Source organism: Aquarana catesbeiana, linkage group LG05 (assembly GCF_042186555.1).
Source record: "Aquarana catesbeiana isolate 2022-GZ linkage group LG05, ASM4218655v1, whole genome shotgun sequence".
NCBI classification, from domain to species: domain Eukaryota; kingdom Metazoa; phylum Chordata; class Amphibia; order Anura; family Ranidae; genus Aquarana; species Aquarana catesbeiana.
The window spans coordinates 50873759-50897200 of NC_133328.1; the positions used below are offsets into that span (position 1 = coordinate 50873759).

At 42.4% G+C, this 23442-nt stretch overlaps 1 protein-coding gene across 1 annotated transcript in view; it reads left to right on the forward strand.

The window, feature by feature from the left end:
- LOC141144247 (macrophage mannose receptor 1-like) overlaps positions 1 to 23187 on the forward strand; it is a 180252-nt gene extending 157065 nt beyond the window's left edge. Inside the window, exons 27-30 of the mRNA XM_073629730.1 lie at positions 1311 to 1427; positions 13242 to 13409; positions 16876 to 16908; positions 20729 to 23187. Of these exons, the coding sequence (XP_073485831.1) occupies positions 1311 to 1427; positions 13242 to 13409; positions 16876 to 16908; positions 20729 to 20979 (569 nt within the window). The 3' untranslated portion in view covers positions 20980 to 23187. The remainder of the gene's footprint in view (positions 1 to 1310; positions 1428 to 13241; positions 13410 to 16875; positions 16909 to 20728) is intronic.
- The last annotated feature ends 255 nt before the right edge of the window (positions 23188 to 23442 follow it).

Genomic DNA, 23442 nt, shown 5'->3' on the forward strand with positions numbered 1-23442 from the left:
ACGGCAGCTTAAGAGGGAGGTTGCACAGAGGTGTTTCCTATGATAGGAGACTGCTGTGCTCTCTGACCTGGAAGCAGTGTGAGAAGACTTCAATAGTCATTTAGCTGATCTGGATGTCACTTCTCCAGAATCTTGCCTACAAACTCATACTTTCCACCTCACTAAACTATACTATATTAAAGCATAATTATAATAATCAAATAATTATACTATATCAAAGAATTTAAGTTTTTGATAAAAATTAAATATTATAGTTGTTGTTGGTGGCAGTGTGATGTGATGGCAGTAAAGACTCAGAGTCCACTTGCAGAAAAACAGAACTGGAGTAGGAACAGCAGGTCCCTGGTGTGCAGAGTCAGTCTTGAGGGGGCGGAATGTGGCCTGGCTGAGCCACACCCAAGAGAGGAGGCTTCCAGGAAGGATGACCTGTCCCTGTACTTTCCCTACTCAACTGTAACATCTCCCTAAAGCTAAGCATTGTCCCCGACAGACAGATGACCTGTCCATATTCTACTCACACGCGAAATGCCCAAGCCTGGGAGCCAGGATCTTAAATAGACTCTGACTGACACAAGATGGCTGCCAGAGTCACATGCACTGCCAGCATCCTATCAAATAGATGCTTCAGTGACCCAGGTTACCATAGAGGAACCATGTTCTTCTCGACTTCCTCTCCCTCTGCAATGACGCTGCGGTTGAGTGCCCCCTGCATTGGAGAAAGCAGACTTCACCTGCCTTCATGTTGATTGCATGGTGTACTCAGTGGCTAGAATACATGGAGCTATAAAATGATGATTTCTGTACCACACATGCCTCCAGTTCACTGTTAGAACGCATGTGTATGGAAAATAAATAATGATGGGAAGCTAAGAGACATTTAAGAGGAGATTATCCATGTGTGACGAGTCATGTACTGTACATGTAGTTATAATGCAAAAGTAAGTGAATATGAACTGTCAAAATCTTTCAAATGGCAAAGAAAAACATCAGGTTGGTAAAATTCCTATGATGTGCGCTATGGTTTCATCTTCCAACCCCTACATCATAACAGGACTCAACAGTGATGTAGGAGTCAGAGGATGGAACCAAGGAACATGGTTAAATCATAAGCCTCTGCCACTCCCGGAGGCATTGAATGCCAAAGAGGATGAAAGAGGCTGCAACACTGGAACAGAATGAGTGTAGGGGTCGCAGGCAACTAAAGTATTTTTTGGAACCTTGACAGTGTCACTTCTAGACACACATACACACATTTACTGTATATATACACCAGTCATCAGTTGTCTGATTTATCATGTAATTGTTTTCAGGAGGCAATTTAGCTTCAGTTGAAGATCAGTTGGAAGCAGACTTTTTATATCACCATATCGAGTTACTCAGTGATCGAACAAACACCTTCTGGGTTGGTTTATACAGGAATGTAGAAGGTACAGTAGTTGCTGTTTCACTTGTTACATAACAAATGTTTATTTCAATGTCTCGACAATAAGTATACTTTATTTATATATCTTCCTACTGTATTCTCTAGACTGGAATATATGGAGTTTTAATCTTTTATTGATCCCAGTTCATGCTTATCCAAAGCTCAAAGTTATTTCATTTTGATAGAGTATGGAAGAGTGTCACATTGGAGAGATATCCTTTCATTACTGCACTATAGACACGACAGAAAGTTTGAGGGAAACGCTCTTTCAGATATTTGTTTCCAGAACAAGTATGACCATTAGAAGATTTCCCTCTATTCCTGTTCAGGTCATAACTCATAATTTAGTATTTTCTCTCACTTTTATGTTGGTTATGTGTTAGGATGAGACATTGAGATCTTGAGGAATGTGGAATTCAGCATGACCAGGGTAGATCAGAGCTTACATCATGCTTGACCTCTTACCCAAAGCTGCACACAGCTACAACTACCTATAACCCCTAGGGAAAACCACACTACTAGTAATTGGAGTAAAATGGCCGAATCAGCCTTTTAAATAAACATAAGCTTATAAGTAACAAAAACAATAAATATATCAATCCAGGTAATAATGGTTGCAGGTCCTTGACGGTACCATATTACTTAAACTTTGTGTCTGTGGCACCAGTTAGCTAAGTTATGACCCCAGCCACCAAACATCGCCTCCGGAACTAATCCAGCTATGCTCAGACACCCACTGGTCTTACAATTACTCAGTCACTGTGAATTGAACCGTACCAACCAGAGGACGCCACACCTAAGATGGGTCCCCACCGTTTTACCAATAACACCAGGTTTAGATCCCCGTCAAGGATCCTAAACCACCAAGTATAACAGTACTACCCAAAAAAATAGGGCGGGAGGTAGGGACATTCTTCTGATGATTTCTTCTCTGCAAGTGAACTTAAACCACTCCTACCTAGCACTATACTCTCCTGCTCCTCCCATCACCTCATCTACTTGACCAATCAGGTAAGCGTCAGTACTGACCACACCACTTAATATAGTTAACCCCTTCTGCCTGGTTCCCCTTCCGCCCTGTTATGTATGCCTTCTAATGAGCAAGTATGCGTCACCGGCGCAAACAATTATATAAAAATATTGATATAAAATTAAGTTGCTGCAATCAAAAAGAAAAGCACCACTAGGTGAAACAATTACAAAAATATATGTGTTGAATGCGCTACTTTACTTTGGATACACCCCTCCGTGTAATTTCATACCTACACAAACATCATGCCTCCCAGAATCCTATATTACATACAATAGTGCCCCAATTGTCCACCCTGTTAGGTGTATTCTACATAAATTTCAACTTAAATAAATACAAAAATTGATATATGACATTAGTGACCAAACTATAATGTCCCAATTCCTGTTTGTATTTTTCTAAATGTATGCCTTTTCCCTATTCCATTCCTTCTCAGCTCCCGGCATACCTTTACATGCATCGGAGAACAGCATGCATGTGTGAGAACAGCATTACAGAAGAGAACAGAGAAAAAAAATCATTCCTGTTTAGGTTCTACAAACATATATAAACACACAGATGCTAGTATATCACCACATCACCATCTATAGTTCGGAGTGCATAGTACAGTACATGCTGTTGCACTTCCTACATTTTTTTGAAAAAAGTTTTTTATTATGCACAACAAGTATACATATCACTCATATTACACATATTCCATATGTTCCATTAGCATAGAAATTCCAGAAATATAACAGTCATATTGCAGGTTTAACATATGTCCTTCTTATCATCAATTCTGTCCTATGATAGTATACACGTGCATTTTTTTTAACAATGCACCCTCCCTCCCCTCCCCTCCCCCCTTCTTCCCCCGGGATGTCTGAATTTCGATATTTTTGCCCATTCTCAAGAAACAAGAAACCCCTATCTAGCCCACCTAGGAAGGGAAGCAAAACAGTCTATTAGCATCTCTCCAGAATTTTAACTTTATCTCTAGTACAACATACTAGGGCGTCTCTACATCCAGAGTATTTTCAGAGTCTATCCACCTAAACCAAATTTCCTAAACTTCTTGGTAGCCCCTCTAGCCTCGTAAGTCATTTTATACAGCATTAAATCCGCGTTTATTATTTTAATCCACATCCCTAGCGTCAATTGTTCCCCATGTATCCATCTCCTTGCTATGAGCTTTTTAACACCAAAATACAGGATCCTTAGAAACAATTTAGTGTGGGCATTCAACTCCTCTTGATCAAAAATCCCAAGTAAACACCGCATAGGAGAGCAAATATTCGGTAAAGCAAACTTATCTGATATAAATTCAGTGACCTGAGACCATAACGGTCTCACTTTCATACATTCCCACACCATATGTGCAAATGTGCCCTCCTCCTTCCCACATTTATGACATATAGCAGAGTCCCTTCTATGCATTCGGTGTAATCTGGTCGGTGTGTAGTATTGTTGGTGTAGATATCTATATTGAATCATTCTGTCCGTGGAGGAGACAACAGACACCAAAAAAGTGTCCAGTACCTCCTGCCATAGCTCCTCCGACAACTCCGGGACGATCACCTCCCATCTCTCCCTGGCCTTGGAGGTCAGAGCTACCTGACCTGGACCCACTGCTCCGTAATATCTGGAAATCCTCTTTGACTCATCTGGGTCAATCAGTACTCTTTCCAGGTCTGTATTCTGTACACGAATCTCAGACCCTCCGAACTGAGTGTATGCTGCGTGCCTCAATTGTGCATATCGGAAGAGCCAAGACCTCGGCACTCCAAATTGCTCACGCAACTGGGTAAACGTGCACAAACGACCATCACTACAAATTTGGTGTAGGTATTTAATACCGTATTTTGCCCATAACCCTGGGCCATCAGAGAGTTTCATAAACTCTCCCAATGATCGATTGTACCACAAAGGACTGTTGGGAGATAGCCATAGGGGTTCATCACCCCGTCGCTGAGAGCACAGGTGAAAAACCTTTCCCGGTAACGCCATCACCGAGCCTATCTTCCTACCTGGAACTCCCCTCCTATATAAGACATTCTGCAGGGTCTCCTGTGATGTGGCAATTGCAGCCTCCAACAAGGCAGTGGCATTAGGTGTCTGTGGAGACAACCGCCAGTGCAGGAAAGAGAGCTGTGAGGCCATAAAATAGGAGCGCAGATCCGGAAGGGCAAGTCCCCCAAATGTAACTGGTAGTTTCAAAACCTTTAAAGAGACCCTGGGAGCTTTAGACCCCCACAAGAAACTTACAATAATGGAGTCAATATTCCTAAAGATCCGCAATGTCACGAAGACCGGGGAGTTCGAGAGAATATATAGAAACTTTGGCAGGAAGATCATCTTGAATAGATTTATCCTTCCCATCAAGGTGATCGGTAAATTCTGCCATCTTTGAGCTTTTTCCCGAAACTTCCCCACAATTGGCGACAAATTGGTCTCCAGGAACTTGGAAATGGGGAGTTGAATCTCAATTCCCAGGTATCTGAAAGATGGAGATAATGGAATGGGGCATCCCAGTGGAACAGTCACCCCCTCATCTATAGGGAAAAGAGAAGATTTTTTCCAATTTATACGGAATCCAGAGTAATCTCCAAACTTCTGTATCAGTCGGAAAGCCTCCAGAAGCGAGGGTCCTGGATCCTGCAGATATAGCAGCATGTCATCTGCATAGAGTGACACTCGCTCCTCAAAATCCCCGATCCTCAATCCAGTCAACTGTGAACTAGACCTCAGCTGTACCGCTAAGGGCTCAATGGCCAGGGCAAACAGTAGGGGTGAAAGTGGACACCCCTGCCTGGTGCCCCGAAAAATGGGAAAGGGATCCGATATAATACCATTGACCCGTATTCTAATCAATGGGTCCGTATACAACAGCCGGACCCATGAGATGAACACTGGGCCAAAACCATAAGACTTCATCAATTGAAACAAATACGGCCACTCAACCGAGTCAAAGGCCTTCCTTGTATCCAAAGAGGCCACCACCCTAGTCCCGGAGTTGTCGTGGACCGCCTGAAGATTCAAGAAAAGCCTCCTGATATTCATCTGAGTGCACCTACCCTGAATAAATCCCGTTTGGTCTGCGTCCACCAGCTTAGGAATGACTGACTGCAGCCTTCCTGCAATTATTTTGGCCAGTATCTTTGTATCAACATTCATCAGCGAGATCGGGCGGTAAGAATCACATTCCCGAGGATCTTTCCCCCCTTTAGGTATCAGGACTACCAAGGCTTCCCTCATAGAAGGGGGCAACCCACCGCCCATCCTAGCCTCATTAAACACTCTAAGCAAGCGGGGAGCTAATCCATAACGATAGGTGCAATACCACTCTGATGGGAAGCCATCCAACCCAGGGGATTTTCTAGGGGGGAAGGAGGCAATCGCCTCCTCCACTTCCTCTACTGTAATGCCGGCCTCCAAAGCAATGCTGTCGTCCTCCTCCAATTTAGGGAGATCAATGTCCGCTATATACGTTTCCACTGTTTCTGACCCCAGAGGAGCACAAGACTTGTATAATTCTTTATAAAAAAGGACAAAAGTGTTCAAAATATCCGCCGAGTCACAGACCTCCAACTTATTGTCGTCGAAAACCGATTTAATATGTACCGGAACGTATTCCGGCCTTGCCAAGTATGCCAGCAATCTGCCATTCTTGTCACCAAATTCAAACAAACGCCGACGTTGAGCGAGGCCAAGCTTCGTAGTATGATCTGTCAGTGCTGTCTTATACTCCCGTGTTGCCATCCGCAATGTCATCAGCCTCTCTTCAGTAGGATCTCTGACATACTCTGCCTCCGCCTGAGAGACCTCTGTTTCCCTATGCTGTAGTGTGGAGGCCAACTGCTTCTTAAATCCCTTTACTTCCGCCATGAACACCCCTCTCAATGTGGCCTTAAAGGCCTCCCACTGAAGCAAAAAGGACCCGGAACCGGCATTATCAGCCCAGTAATGTTTGATGGCCTCTGTGCACTTAATTGTTACATATTCTTCCTGAAGCCAACTGGCTTCCATCCGCCAGAGTCGCAACCCAGGCTTCGGTCCCAGATTAAGTTCCAACAGCATAGGGGAATGATCAGAGAGAGCCCTAGGCAGATAAGACATCTTCTGGACTAATGGCATGCCCTCCCCCTCCGTTAGGATAGTGTCTATTCTGGAGAGTGTCTTGTGCGTTTCGGAGTAGCAGGAGTATTCCCTAGTCTCAGGATGATGAAACCGCCAGACATCTCTAAAGCCATGAGCAGACATCCATCCCGCCAGTGGGGCAGGAGCACCCCCCGTCCCTCCCAACCTGTCCAACACTGAATCAGAGACTGAGTTAAAGTCCCCCAATATGAAGATCCTCCCTTCCGCTACCTCATATGTATCCTTCATCATATCATCCAGATGAGTTAGCGCAAAGGGAGGAGGAACATAGAGATTCACAAATGTCAATGTCATGTTCATCACTTTCAAAACAAGTATCACATATCGCCCTTTAACATCTGTTCTTACTGTTTGAATGGATATGGGCATGGCCTTGGTGACCAAAGTAGAGACTCCCCTCGCATACGAGGAGTAGCTGGAATGATATGCCCCAGCAATGTGAGCCCTTTTTAAAGAGAGAAGCCTGGAGCCCTGCAGATGAGTCTCCTGTAGGAGTATCAGGTGAGGTTTGTATTTTTTTATATACTCAAACACCAAGGAGCGTTTGAACTTAGCATTTAGGCCTCTGACATTCCAGGCCATAACCCTCAAGTTTACCTCCATGGCAGATATGAAAAAGCAAAGAAAAGAGTCAAGTGGAGATGTTTCCTCCACCCCTGGATATAATCCTCTGTAAGAACGGGCTTCCAGGCTTCTCCCCTCACACATATTCCCCTACACTTAATACCTTGGGCAGTACCTAATGCAGAATCCACAAGTAAAGACAATCCCATCTGTGCATTAACATAGACCGTTTGTCCCAAATAACATCCCAACTGCCCCCACCCCCCTCCCCGCACCCAGCCCCAACATGCCAGGCACTTTTTTCCCATAACCTGAAATTAAGTAGGTAACAGAGATGCGACTCAAAAAACCGTCACATGAAACCAGTCGCCAAAAGGGCGGCCAGTTCTACCCGTATTGTTCAAGAACCGTTCACCTGCTATTGAACAAAAAGGGCAAAAACAGTAAACACAGTCTACTAATAGAAAAATATATTGCCTAGAGCATCTTGCAGACTTAGCATATATTGCTGGCAATTGACATAAACAGTCCCAATATCAGTAAAAAAACTCTTTCTTTTTTTTTTTTCTCTTTTTTCTCCCCCCCTTCCCCCCTTTTTTCCTCCTTTTCCTTCTTCTTCCCCCCCCTCAAAAACAGTACTAGGAGGTATGGAAAAAAAACATGCAGTTCCCTAGATTATGAGTCCCATAGGAGGATCAGCAAGCTAGTATGTCCGTGCAAATATAGATGTATCTTCCATATTTGTGCAATATCAAGCACGACTCTAAATGACAACCTTGAGAGAGTAATGCAGGGGGTAAAAGAACTCTTTACTCCCATCTTTCAGTGCACATGTCCCTCCTCCTCCTCTCAGCATGTGCACCAAAAAACTTTTTCTATATTTCCTCCTTCCCCTTCCCCCTCGGTAGGAGAAACCTGAACATCCCCTTACCCTCTCTCTTTATTTTTACAAAACCATATTAGGAGGTAATGGCAAAAAAAGAAAAAAAAAAAGAGAAAAAACTTAATCAAAACAAAAAACGTTCAGTTCCCCAGATTATGTGTCCCATGGGAGGATCAGCAATCTGGTATGTCCGTGCCAATGTAAGTGCATCTTCCATATCTGTGTAATATCAAGCACTGCTGAAAATGTCATTCTTGAGGGACTGATGCAGGGATACAAAAACCTTTCCCTCCCATGTTTCCAGTATGTATGCAAAAAAAAACGTAGGAGAAACCTGAAAATCAGTTTAGGTTGGTCTGAAGGAAATGATCGAAAAGGAAAGAAAAAAACAACACAAAAACCCCCCCCCTCTTTTTTTTTTTTCACAAGAGAAAAAAACACCAAGGTTCTTCTGACATTTCTTCTTTGGGTCTCCAAACTAGTGATGTCTCCTCAGGACTCACTCACGGTCGGTTGGGAGAGACTCTATTTCGTTGGCGACCCCGTGTATCCAACCACTCTGAGGCCTCCGTAGGATTGTTGAAGAAATATACTTTCCCATTATCCACCACCCTCAATTTGGCAGGGTAGAGCATGCTGTATATCAGGCTAAAATCCCTTAATCTCTTCTTTACAGGATGAAAGGAAGCCCTCTGCTTCTGTGTAGTTGCAGAAAAGTCAGGGTATATTGATATACGGCATCCATCGATCGTTAACTCAGGGCCTGTTCGGGCTCCCCGCAGAATATTTTCCCGGTCACGGAAGTGCAGTACTTTTGCAATCATTGATCTAGGGGGGGCTCCCTTTGGAGGTGCTCGTCCTGGGATGCGGTGTGCCCTTTCAATGGCAAACAAACTTGTAAAGGTATTAGAAGGCATATGTTCCAGCAACCACTTCTCAAGGAATTCTTCAGGATGCCTCCCTTCCACCCCTTCCGGGAACCCCACCAGCCTAATATTGTTCCTTCGCATACGGTCTTCCATATCCGCCATCTTCAATGTATGTTCAGACAGTGTCTTCTTAGTCACTTGTGCTGCAGTGTCTAATGGCCTGATTACATCCTCCAATGTATTAAGGCGGCGATCTGTGATCTGTGCCTTTTCTCTTAATTTTTGCATGTCATGTTTCATGAAAGAGAATTCTACCTTCAGCTCCTCAAAGTGGTTTATTAACTTGCTCTGACATCCCTGTATGGCGTCCATGATTTGTGTTAGGGATGGCTCCTCTCCCCTCTCCACCGCTCTGTCAGCACTGGCCCCAGAGTCTCTCAGCCTGTCTAGGGATCTCCCCCTCTTCAGAACATCAGCCCGCCGGGGTTTAGGACTCACCCTGTCTTGCTGAGGAGGCGCCTGCTGTGAAGGATCCTCAGGCCTGTGGAGCGGCGGCCATTCGTCCTCCTCCTGTGTGCCGGCGCCATTTTGAGAGCCCCATGCATATTTCGCCAGCCGTTCTCCGGTCGATTTTGGCCAGGGGGGGGCCGTATTTCACCATCCCCAGGGACTCCCGGGGTGTCCCCGAACTCATCCCTCACCACCTGAGAAAAAAGTGGGTGTCTTTAGCCCAGGATCACTGCAGGATCTGTTGTCTGCTTACGGAGCTCCGTTCAGAGGCTCCTCACATGCCGCTCGCTGGCTCCGCCCCCGCACTTCCTACATTTTTAGTCCCAGGTACAATTCCTCACCACTTTATCCAAAAGAAAAATAGATACACTTTAATGCCTCGTACACACGGTCGGACTTTGTTCGGACATTCCGACAACAAAATCCTAGGATTTTTTCCGATGGATGTTGGCTCAAACTTGTCTTGCATACACACGGTCACACAAAGTTGTCGGAAAATCCGATCGTTCTGAACGCGGTGACGTAAAACACGTACGCCGGGACTATAAACGGGGCAGTGGCCAATAGCTTTCATCTCTTTATTTATTCTGAGCATGCGTGGCACTTTGTCCGTCGGATTTGTGTACACACGATCGGAATTTCCGACAACGGATTTTGTTGTCAGAAAATGTTATCTCCTGCTCTCCAACTTTGTGTGTCGGAAAATCCGATGGAAAATGTCCGATGGAGCCCACACACGGTCGGAATTTCCGACAACACGCTCCGATCGGACATTTTCCATCGGAAAATCCGACTGTGTGTACGGGGCATAAGACCCAAGTAAAATCTCACACTTTTTTTTCTTTATCTTCTTGTCAACCCGTGTAATGCATATACAGTGCCCTGAAAAGGTATTCACATTTTGTCATGTTACCAAAAACGTAAATGTATTTTATTGCATTTTTATGTGATAGATCAACACAAAGTGGTACACAATTGTAAAGTGGAAGGAAAATAAATGAATGGTTTTCAAATTTTTTTACAAATAAATATCTGAAAAGTGTGGCGTGCATTTGTATTCAGTCCCCCTTTACTCTGATACCACTAACTAAAATCTAGTGGAACCAATTGCCTTCAGAAGTCACCTAATTAGAAAATAGAGTCCACCTGTGTGTAATATAATCTCAGTATAAATACAGCTGTTCTGTGAAGCCCTCAGAGGTTTGTTAGAGAACCTTAGTGAACAAGCAGCATCATGAAGACCAAGGAACACATCAGACAGGTCAGGGATAAAGTTGTGGAGAAGTTTAAAGCAAACAGGGTTAGGTTATAAAAAAAAAATATCCCAAGCTTTGAACATCTCATGGAGCCCTGTTCAATCCATCATCTGAAAATGGAAAAAGTATGGCACAACTGCATACCTACCAAGACATGGCTGTCCACCTAAACTGACAGCCTGGGCAAGGAGAGCATTAATCAAAGAAGCAACCAAGAGGCCCATGATAACTCTGGAGGAGCTGCAGAGATCCACAGCTCAGGTGGGAGAATCTGTCCTCAGGACAACTATTAGTCGTGCTCTCCACAAATCTGACCTTTATGGAAGAGTGTCAAGAAGAAAGCCATTGTTCAAAGAAAGCCATAAGAAGTCTTGTTTGTGAAAAGCCATGTGGGGGACACAGCAAACATGTGGAAGATACATATATACAGCCAGAGCTACAATGGAATGGTTTAGATCAAAGCATATTCATGTGTTAGAATGGCCCAGTCAAAGTCCAGACCTAAATCCAATTGAGAACCTGTGGCAAGACTTGAAAATTGCTGTTCACAGACGCTCTCCATCCAATCTAACAGAGCTTCAGCTATTTTGCAAAGAAGAATGGACAAAAATGTTACTCTCTAGGTGTGCAAAGCTGGTAGAGACATCCCCAAAATTACTTGCAGCTGTAATTGCAGTGAAAGGTGGTTCTACAAAGTATTGACTCAGGGGGGCTGAATACAAATACACCCCACACTTTTCAGATATTTATTTGTAAAAAAAATTGAAAACCATTTATAATTTTTCTTCCACTTCACAATTAGAGTTTAATAAGACTCGTGGCCACTCATTACAATTAGAAGAAAAGAGGTTTAACCTTAAACTACGTAGAGGGTTCTTTACTGTAAGAGCGGCAAGGATGTGGAATTCCCTTCCACAGGCGGTGGTCTCAGCGGGGAGCATTGATAGCTTCAAGAAACTATTAGATAATCACCTGAATGACCGCAACATACAGGGATATGTAATGTAATACTGACACATAATCACACACATAGGTTGGACTTGATGGACTTGCGTCTTTTTTCAACCTCACCTACTATGTAACTATGTAACTATGTGCCACTTTGTGTTGGTCTATCGCATAAAATCCCAATAAAATATATTTACGTTTTTGGTTGTAACATGACAAAATGTGGAAAATTTCAAGGAGTATGGATACTTTTTCAAGACACTGTATGTGGCAGCAAGAAAATGGACCTTCATGCCCAGCCGCCGCATATATGCAACCACGGTGGCAGGAGGTTGCATACGGAGTGCATGCTCACTGCACATTCCCAGCACTGTGACTGGTGTGAGAGCTCATCACAGTGGTCACATGATACATTCCCGGGCATTAAAACCCATCTAAAGGGCAAAAGCGAGGTGTTAAAGGATTAAAGTCCTATACCACGTTAGGTTAATATTTTTAACACATTTTTGCTTGAGTATACATTGAAATACCACTTTCTCTATTTTCCTATGCAGCCCTGCAATTCCCACTCCAGTGCTCTGTGCCAGCAGAGCTGAGTAACAGGCACACAGTCCCTCCAACTCCAGTGCGCTCAGCCAGCTGGGAGTAACGGTCTCATCCCTAGGTACAGGTGTACTCTCATAGTCTTATGTGCTAAAGAAGAGAGGGAAATGATGACTAGATCTGCTAGATCACAGAGTACACTGAACAGCACAGTCAAAGTCCGGTGCCTTTCGACGGAGCAGCCATATACAGGCACCCTGTGCAAGTGCTAAAAAGGTCTTTTCCTATTGATATGGGCACACCCAGGAGGGCCAATAGGGGGGGTACCACCAGTCCTCCTGTAGGGGGCCCAGGCACACAAGGGGGCCTGAACAGCAGGGGGATCGGTGGAGCAGACACAATTGCAGATCAATGCTCTGTGTGGCTCTCTGCAGCAGCTGAATGCTGGTTTCCCCCCCTCCTCTCTCTCCCACCAGCTTTCAGCTACTGGGGAAAGACACACACATTGCCAGATTTCGGGGTGGGCTGCGCCCAGCCAGATTTCAGTTCTGACCCCCCAGGCCAGCCCACCCTTTGGATGTTGTGCCTGGCTGTCAGCTGCATAGCTCCTTCATCTACCCCCAGGACTGGGACAAGGAGACGGCAGCCTGGAGGCTGGAGTAGTGAGAGAAGAAGAGGCAGAGAGGAAAGAGCGAGGAGGAGGTGCGCTGTGTTGTACTCTTGCCTCGTGTCAGAATGGTGCTTGTCTATACAGCACATGAGACAGGATCGCTCTTAGATCGCATCGGACTGTACACACACACAGTTTAATGACTGCCCCATCCACATTTCCTGCTTCCAGAAGATGAGTAGCCCTTGGAGGAGATTGGGGGCGATAATCAAACGGTGGGTGTGTAGAGTCCAATGCATCTAAGAGCGATCCTGCCTCGTGCCTTCGCCCACATACTTTGTGCTAAATGCTGTCCCACTTTCTCATCTCAGAAAATTGGGAGGTATGCATTTATGATGTTTTCACTGAAGGAAATTACTACAGTTTTTATCATCATAAATAATCATACATTTTCTTCTTTGCCTATAGCAAAATGGCTGTGGCTGGACAGCACTCCATTGGACTATGTAAACTGGAACACTGGAGAACCATCTGACCAATCAGACGAGGACTGTGTAGAGATGTATGCTACAAAAGGGACCTGGAACAACATCTACTGCTCTTCCTACAGAGGATATATATGTAAAAGACCAAAAAGTAAGTCATTATTCCCTCTTGGCAGTGTGCATTTGCAGATGACATATGTGAAGCAGCAAGAACAACTCTTTAGAAGGGGAACAAAACTAGAAAAATGAATCTAATAAAGCAACTTTTGTCTTACATGGGCTATAACCCAAATGTAGTTTTTGGCTAGGTGGTAGTCAGCCCAAACTGATTTGTATAATTTTTCACTTGATCTTTCCCTAAACTCAGTCTGGTTCTGAATTCTCACTGCTGCCTGTAGTTGTCATTGGTACCATTGGCATTAATATGAGATTTCATAACAAGATTGAGTTATAAATATTTTTACTTCCTTCAGCTAACCCAGTAGTAGGTTCAGACGACTGGTGCATGATGGGGGAGGACATGGATGAGCGAGTTTGGACTGGCCTGCACAGAGTCCTGATCTCAACCCAATAGAACACCTCTTAGGATGAATTAGAGAGGAGACTGCGAGCCAGGCCTTCTCGTCCACATCAGTTCCTGACCTCACAAATGCGCTTCTGGAAGAATGGTCAAACATTCCTATAGACACACTCCTAAACCTTGTGGGCAGCCTTCTCAGAAGAGTTGAAGCTGTTATAGCTGCAAAGGGTGGGCCAACTCAATATTGAACCCTACGGACTACGACTGGGATGCCATTAAAGTTCATGTTCATGTAAAGGCAGGTATCCCAATACTTTTGACAATATTGTGTATATTGTAAATAGTGCAAACTCACAAAGCCAGACTGTGGCACATCGCTCACTGACAGACCCACTCTTACTCCTTTCTTGCCTTTCTCCCTAGTAGGGGCTTAGTAAGCCTCAGTTGGGGAGAAACACATCAAAGGAGTAATGCCCCGTACACACGGTCGGACATTGATCGGACATTCCGACAACAAAATCCTAGGATTTTTTCCGACGGATGTTGGCTCAAACTTGTCTTGCATGCACGCGGTCACACAAAGTTGTCGGAAAATCCGATCATTCTCAACGCGGTGACGTAAAACACGTACGTCGGGACTATAAAGGGGGCAGTAGCCAATAGCTTTCATCTCTTTATTTATTCTGAGCATGCGTGGCACTTTGTGCGTCGGATTTGTGTACACACGATCGGAATTTCCGACAACGGATTTTGTTGTCGGAAAATTTTATATCCTGCTCTCAAACTTTGTGCGTCGGAAAAACGGATGGAAAATGTGTGATGGAGCCTACACACGGTCGGAATTTCCGACAACAATGTCCTATCACACATTTTCCGTCGGAAAATCCGACCGTGTGTACAGGGCATATGAGTGGGCCTGTCGGTGAGCGATGTGCCACAGTCTGGCTTTGTGAGTTTGCACTATTTACAATAAAGCTTGTTGGATATTAAGAAAAATACAACACAAACCTCACCCCACCTCCCCAATGCAGCCTTTTTTTATTATCAATTGCAGTAGAATAAAGAAGAATTCAGCAAAAAGAAAACATGTTTTTCTATAGATGCGCTGTGCTTGCTTGAATCTTCATTAAAACAAAAAAAGCTAAATCTTTGCTCTTGGTATTATGTCAACTTTAAACTATGGGCAATAAATAAATAAAAGGAAAAAACTGCTTATGCTGTTAGCTGCCAGCCACAGTAGTTTCTTTTTTTAGGTTTAATGATGGCCAGCATCATTCAGTCCCCTTCCTCTGAGCCCAGGCTGTCATGAACACAATATAATACTGACACATAATCACACACATAGGTTGGACTTGTGTCTTTTTTCAACCTCACCTACTATGTAACTATGTAACACAGCCACTGCAAGTGTGTCACCGTGTCAGTCTGAGCTCAGAGTACTACAGCATTCACATATCAAGACTGTCAAGAGCTCTGCTGCTGGAGGAGGAGAAAAGGTGTGTGTGTGTGTATATATATACAGTGCTGTGAAAATATATTTGCCCCTTCCTGATTTTGTTTTTTTTTTGCATATTTCTCACACTTAATTGATTCAGATTATCAAACAAATTTTAATATTACACAAAGATAACCTGAGTAAATCCAAGATGCAGTTTTTAAATTATTATTTAATTTATGAAGGGGAAGAAAGCTGTTCAAACCTGCCTGGCCCTATGTGAAAAAGTAACTGACTCCTCCGATGCTGAATCATGAATGATCTGTGATTAACCACAATTTTTTGGAAAGCAGAGTTAAACTTCACTTGCCACACCCAGGCCCGAATTCTGCCAGACAGATAGAAGCTGTATTAGCATGCTGACAAAGTGAAGCATGCTAATACTGTAGACCACAAAAAGCCAAAAACATCATGCCACAATCTATAAAATTCAAGATCAGATTAGAAACAAACTATTGTACATGTATCGGTCTAGGAAGGGTTTCAAAGCCATTTCTAAGGCTTTGGAACTCCAGTGAACCACAGGGAGAGCCATTATACACAAATGGAGATAACTTGAAAAAGTGGTGAACCTCCCCAGGAGTGGCTGGCCTACAAAAATTACTCCAAGAGCATGACAACGACACATCCATAATGTCCTAAAAGAACCCAGAACAACATCTAAAGAACTGCAGACCTCACTTGCCTCAGGTAAGATCAGTGTTCATGATTCAACAATAAGAAAGAGACTGGGGGAAAATGGCATCCATGGAAGAGTTCCAAGGCCAAAGCCACTGCTGACCAAAATGAACACATCTCACATTTACCAAAAAACATCTTGATTATCCCCAAGACTTTTAGCCAAATATTCTGTGGACTGATGAGACAAAAATTTACCTTTTTGGAAAGTGTGCATCCCGTTATATCTGGCATAAAACTAATACAGCATTTCATAACAAGGACATCATACAATCAGTCAAATATGGTGGTGGTAGCGTGATGGTCTGGGGCTGCTTTGCAGCTTCAGGACCTAGGCGACTTACCATAATTGATGAAACCATGAATTCTAAACTCTACCAGAAAATCCTAAAGGAGAATGTCCAGCCATCAGTTCCGGACCTCAAGCTCAAGTGCACTTGGGTTGTGCAGCAGGACAATGATCCGAAACACAACAGCGAGTCCACCTCCAAATGGTTCAAACAAAGCAGAATTTAGGTTTTGGAGTGGCAGTTGTTAGGTTTAGGGGCAATTAATTTTTCAAATAAAGCCAGGAAGGTTTGGACAGCTTTTTTGCCTTAATAAATAAAGCCATCATTTAAAAACTGCATTTTGTATTAACTTGGGTTATCTTTGTGCAATAATAAAATGTGTTTGATGATCTGTCATTTAAGTGTGACAAATATGCAAAAAAATAAAGGGGCAAATACTTTTTCACAGCATTGTGTGTGTGTGTGTGTATATATACTGTATATTGTATATAGGTTTTGTTTTTGGGTTTTTTTGCATTGGGGCCCAGAGGAGTGTGTTTTACTAAAAGACAAGGATTCTGATTTAACATTTCTCTTTTAAGCATTTCATTTACACTGATTGCTAAAACTATTCTTTTGCATTTTATATTTACAGTTCCAGTGCCTACAGAAAAGCCAGTAAAACCAGGTACAGTATAATCTACATTAATATTACATTAAATCTACTTGATGTTACCCTTATTTATTTATTTTTTACTTACTAAGGTGTTAATGGGTTTGAACTATCGTGCCTACACAAATCTAAACATCCAAAATAAAACATTGTAATTGGGAACAAATATGAAAGATTTGACTCCCGCGCTTATGGTACAAATGAAAATTAAATGTAAAATATGTGAAGAGCTGCAGCCTCTATCAATAAATTTACCCTAAGGTAAGTCTAGAAGAATATGAAAAAAGGGGAAGGATAGATATGGCGCTGCTCTTATTAAGAGGTCATTTGTAACCTCTAGATACTTGAGGGATGTGTATACCCTGGGTGCATATAATGCAAAAAGTGAAAAAAAAGTGCAGAAAATAAGAAATGTAAAGGATATCCTACTGTGTAAACTTCCTGATCGCTTATTTATAATGCATACTGTTAGATGTGCATTCAAACAAAAATAAAATAAAAAATAAAAAATGAAAAAACAAATAGAAAAGCGCTAACTTTTCCTGTGTGAAATCCACAATCCTGTGCAAAATTTGCAAATCAAAGTAACATTTCTGTGCCAAAAAAATACAACATATATGACTGGTATATAGTATTGCTGTGAAACTGGGCTCAGAAACATGCATATACCGTCCTTAAACCTTGGCGTATAAAAAAAGCCCAATGATAAAGTGACAATGTGCTCCTTCAAATTGTGCTTCTTAGAAAACAGTGCCCCGTAAGAAATGCACTCACCGCTATTATTCACCGTACAAGGTAGGTATTCCACTTTCACAGTATGAGCCACTGTGCAGCCTGTAGAGTAGGAAAACTTCCTGTCCTGTATCCTCCAAGTGCCTCCTTGTCTGTGATGACATCACATGACTGCTAGGGATCGAAAACACAGCAATAGGATGGCGTGCAAACAAAGTTTGAAGCTGGAAGTTGGAAGCTGCACTCCAAAATACTATCTCACAATTAACTTTATTAAACTACAAGCCTACACATCCCACCTGGGATCCTCCCTCTAGGATTGTGTATGGATGTGTTGGTCAACAAAGTTGATTTAATCTTTCATCTCTTCTTTTACACGCTGTTTTGTTAAAGCCGAGGACAAGCTGTGGGGATGGCCAGTACCCGGGATTGAGCTGGAGCGGGGCTAAGGGATCTGCCATTTCGATAGAGGAGGTGATAGGAAAAAAAAAACAATAGGTACACAGACAGCAGTCTAAACCTGACTGAGGTTCTGTGTCCTCCTCTTCTAAATTCTTTTTAATTGCCATGTTCCAGCTGAGGAAATTTCTTCTCACTTCCTGTACCAATGACAGAACAGGAAGCGAGATGACGAACTCGGGACACGAACAGCAAGAAAACACATCAGAGGTTTTTTCTGTGAAGGTTCTCAACTATCCCAAAAATGGTACACTATGGGGAAGATTTACTAAAGGTAAATCCACTCTACAGTACAAGTGCACTGCAAGAGCAGTGCAGTCGCTGTAAATCTGAGGGGAAGATCTGAAATGAGGGGAAGCTCTGCCGATTTTATCATCCAATCATGTACAAGCAAAAATGCTGTTTTTTCATTTTCCTTGCATGTTTCCCTCGAATCTACATGGACCGCACTTCCAAGTGCACTTGCAGTGCACTTGTAGTGCAAAGTTGATTTGCCTTTAGTAAATAATATTATGATAATATTTCCAAAAGTATTGGGATGTTTGCCTTTACACGCACATGAACTTTAATGGCATCTCAGTCTTAGTCCGTAGAGTTCAATATTGAGTTGGCCCACCCTTTGGAGCTATAACAGCTTCAACTCTTCTGGGAAGGCTGTCCACAAGGTTTAGGAGTGTGTCTATGGGAATGTTTGAATGTGGATGAGAAGGCCTGGCTCACAGTCCCCACTCTGATTCATCCCAAACATGTTCTATTGGGTTGAGGTCAGGACAGTCAAGTTCCTCCACCCCAAACTCGCTCATCCATGTCTCTATGGACCTTGCTTTGTGCACTGGTGCAAAGTCATGTTGGAACAGAAAGGGGGCATCCCCAAACTGTCCCCACAAAGTTGGGAGCATGAAATTGTCCAAAATGTCTTGGTATGCTGATGCCTTAAGAGTTACCTTTACTGGAACTAAGGGGCCAAGCTCCACACCATAAACCCCCTTCAACAAATGATTTGGACCAGTGCACAAACAAGGTCCATAAAGAAATGGATGAGAGAGTTTGGGGAGGAGGAACTTGACTGGCCTGCACAGAGTCCTGACCTCAACCCGATAGAACACCTTTGGGATGAATTAGGGCAGAGGCTGCGAGCCAGGCCTTATCATCCACATCAGTGCCTGACCTGACAAATGAGCTTCTGGAAGAATGGTCAAACATTCCCATAGATACACTCCTAAACCTTGTGGACAGCCTTCCCAAAAGAGTTGAAGCTGTTATAGCTGCAAAGGGTGGGCCAGTTCAATATTGAACCCTACGGACTAAGTCGCCATCAAAGTTCATGTGCGTGTAAAGGCAGGCGTCCCAATACTTTTGGTAATATAGTGTATATCTAGTAGTAGTTGGTCACATTCAGTGTTGAAGACATTTCATACCTCATCCAAGCCACTTCTTCAGAACAAGTCCAGTTGAATGTAACTAACTACTACTAGATACAACAGAGGTTTTATTATTAGCCTATGAGAATTGTAAATGAGAGCAGCCACTGTAAATTATTTTAAAGGTTTAGGTAATGGAAGTGAGGAATCTCTCCAATTGTGTCAGAGGCAGAACTTAAAGCCCGAAATTTTAACTTTTTTCCACTCCATTAAAACAAAAAAAATATGGCTGACTTAGCATTGAAGTTTAACTCTGCTATTGTTGAAATAAAAACAAACCCCTCTGGGTGATCTATGTACAGGGATTTTAACAAACTTTATATCAAATCCCCACCCTTTTCTGCTCTGAAGAAAAAGATGTTTGTTTCACTATATCATTTGCAGACTGATTCCTGAATGGGAGGTTTGTGTTCATTATAAGCAGCTGGTCAAATTTATGTGTTCTAATGAGGAAGGTTGTAGTGTTGGAATCCCTTTAGAAGTATTGTTATCCTTTAGAGAGTATCTGACCAAAAATGATGGCCAAAATCTGACTTGTATCTTAGTGTAGACTTCTGGGAGAAATCAGTGACCCAATGACACAAGCAGAAAATTACATTTCTGGGGGGGGGGAGGCTTTCCATAAACCAATGGTGTACAGAATGACTTCATGTTGCCATATTGCATTGCTATTTTGAACAGTTTTAGAAACTTACACTGGTTTCAAAATTAAAATTAAATGTCATTTTTAATAACATTAAAGTGGAATTAAACTCAGCTAATTTTCTTTATTAAATGAGCCTTCGGGAGGTTTATGTCATAATATTCTAGTTTGCAGTTCATATTAGCACATTATGGCAAACTAACCTGTCAAACGATGTCTTCCAATGCTGCACAGTCACAAGTGATTCCATATTCTCCCAGTCATCCTTCTAGGTTCGGTCTGTTTGGTCACTTGAATGGCCGGGCCACTATGACATCACTCCCACACATGTACATTGGAGTCATAACATCACATCACATCCTGCCAGTGCTTTTTTTTTTTTCATTTGGGAGTTCAACTCCACTTTAAATTACAAAATGGCCAGTGTTGCATGTTCTTTTATTCTTTTTTTTAATTGAAAGTGAAGTTTTCCTTTAGCAATATACACATTACAAAATGGTTGAAAACATGGCATTGCATTAAGTGGAATGTTACTATAATACAGTATAACATTATTCCCTTACTTTGCTTTCCCTTGCAGAAGAGTCCAAGGCAGATCTGCAAAAGTCATCACATGGTATCACCGGGGGCGTGGTCATACTTGTCATAGTTATCATTGCTGGAACCACCATTGCAGTCTATTACCTGTACAGAAAGAAGCAGAATAAGGTCCCTCCCCCAGAAGAAAACTTTGACAACACCCTATACTTCAACGGCAACCGTGCTCCCCCAACAACTGACACCAACATTCTTGTGGATAACATTGAACAAAATGAACGTGCAATTTCTTAGTGCTATGAATGTAAAAAGTACGGTAATTCTTAGGTGTGGAAAAAATCAGTTCCATCTGCAGCTCCTTTGCTAATATTAAAGTGTAACATTACTTTTCGGCTCCCTCCAAGCCCTTGGATATGAAAGGACCTAACTGTACCAGTGCAGTCTTACTTCCAATACTCTCTAACTGAGGCCAATTCTAAAATGTATGTCACAAATTTGGTGGATGCCAGTGTTTGGAGTTGTTGGCTGTCTGTCCTAGGGTATGTCCCATTGGTAGGATTTTCTAAAATTAAGTTGGGTCTTCTCTTCCATCCACAAGGCCATAACAAAGGTGCACTATCAAATGTGAATTCCCCAATTTTGATTACTTACAGTTTACTTTGCAGGTGAGCTGAACCTGGAATATGTTGATCTTGTCAGAGGAGTTTATCATACCATTCTATTTGCCAGTAATCATTAAATTCTGAAATATTACTTTTAATATAAGTTAGACCCTATGTTAATTTAAAGTCTATGTTTAGTTTGCATAGCGCAGGAAATAGTTAAAACTGTTGTTTTTTTTTTCCTTTTTTTTTTTTTGCTGTTCTAGTCTCACTAGTGTTCCATAGATATAACAGGGATTTAGATCAAATCATTACAAAGTGAAGGGAATCATCCCCTTTGGATGGATGTCTTATTTTGGTGACAACACTTAAAAATGTAGATTGTCCATCACTTTCTAAATTGTAGAAAGCAAGAGTGGATTTTCCCAAAGGGGTAACAACAAAAAACAAAATTGGTAGCGGTTATATTTTACCCTACACAATCCAAACATATTTGTCTTTAAAGGGGTTGTAAAGGTAAGATTTTTTTTTTTTTTAAATAACAAACATGTTATACTTACCTTCACTGTGCAGCTCGTTCTGCACAGAGTGGCCCCGAACCTGGTCTTCTGGGGTCCCTCGGCGACTGTTTCAGCTCCTCCCCGCAAGCATTAACCACCTTAATGCGAGCTCCCTCGCATGGTGGTGAGTGCTTGCGGGCGCACTCCCGCTCGCTGTATCACTCGGCCCCGCCCCCCGGCGCGCCGCGTCATCGGATGTGATTGACAGCAGCGCGAGCCAATGGCTGCGCTGCTTTCAATCCATCCACTGCAGCCAATCAGCGACCAGGCTGAGCTGCAATGGAGATAACGAGAACGAGCATCGGAGATTCGAGGCGTCAGGTAAGTAAAATGGGGGGGCTGGGGGCGGCGGTATTGTCAAAAGTTTTTTCACCTTAATGCATAGAATGCATTAAGGTGAAAAAATGTTTACCTTTACAACCCCTTTAAATGCACTTCAAACCTATTAGAACTCATTATCACCAGTTGCTGTGTTTTAACATGCCTGCTCAACCTTCATGTGTTCTGTCCTGGACCACCACAGTATGACTTCAGATATACAAGTGGTAAAATGCACTAAAACAAGAATCCCGACACACCAAAACACAGTTTTGAGCATTACAGATTGAATCTTATTAGAGAACATATGCTGAAACGCACGTAAAATGTTTTTGAAAAACAAGATGGTGTAAATAGGTTCTTACACAAGACATAATAAACTTTGTAGATGGTTCTTATTATCCCTCTTGCCCAAGCATGCGTTTGTAACATTAGGAAACATTCTGGTTTTGCTCATTATCACAAATGAAATGTAACACAAAATGCCGTGCCTACACAAAAAAATTCTAGGAAACTCAAGGTAGATTGTGGAAAGACTGCCAAGAGAACAGTTCAATTTTGGCTGCGTTGTCATCAGACAAAAGCAGATACTTCAAAGGTCTATATGAGCATAATGGAATAAAAGAGGTAACACTATTTACAAAAGTTGATTATCTCAGCGTCAAATACCAAGTTTTTCAGAAAGATAGAATTGCAATCTATCAGTTACATAAACACAATAGGGCAGACATTTTGTGGTGTTAATTAGTATAAAGTTTAGCCTTTTAGTAATTAGTGATTTCACTGCAACCTTAGACTCTGGTTCCTAGTGAAATGATAGGTCACATTCTCTGACCAAGCCCACAAAATGCCTTCCTCTGTTGTGTTAGGATAAAAGATCGACTAAAGAGCAGTTGGTGTGTATCCACATTGTCTAATGATATGCTCTTGCTTGCAAATAATGTTTTGTACATGAGAAAAAGTCCTTTGTACATGAGAAATGTATCTTGTTTACAAGTAAATAATTAAAATGTTAATGATAAGCAATGGTGTAAGTGTACTTATTCCGTTTTCAGAGTGGAGCAGGACTCTTCCTCTGGTAACGCTTGACTGAGGTGGTCCCCACTAGAAGCAGCAATAAGTTCTCACCTCCTGGCTGTTTACTAATGATATCAATACCAATTGACTAGAATTTGCCTGTTCCTGTTTCCACGTGATGTTTGTTGTCACTGTCAATGGATTGAACATCTTCTGCAAAGAGGCAGAAAATGTAAACCGATAGCACATTTATAACTTGA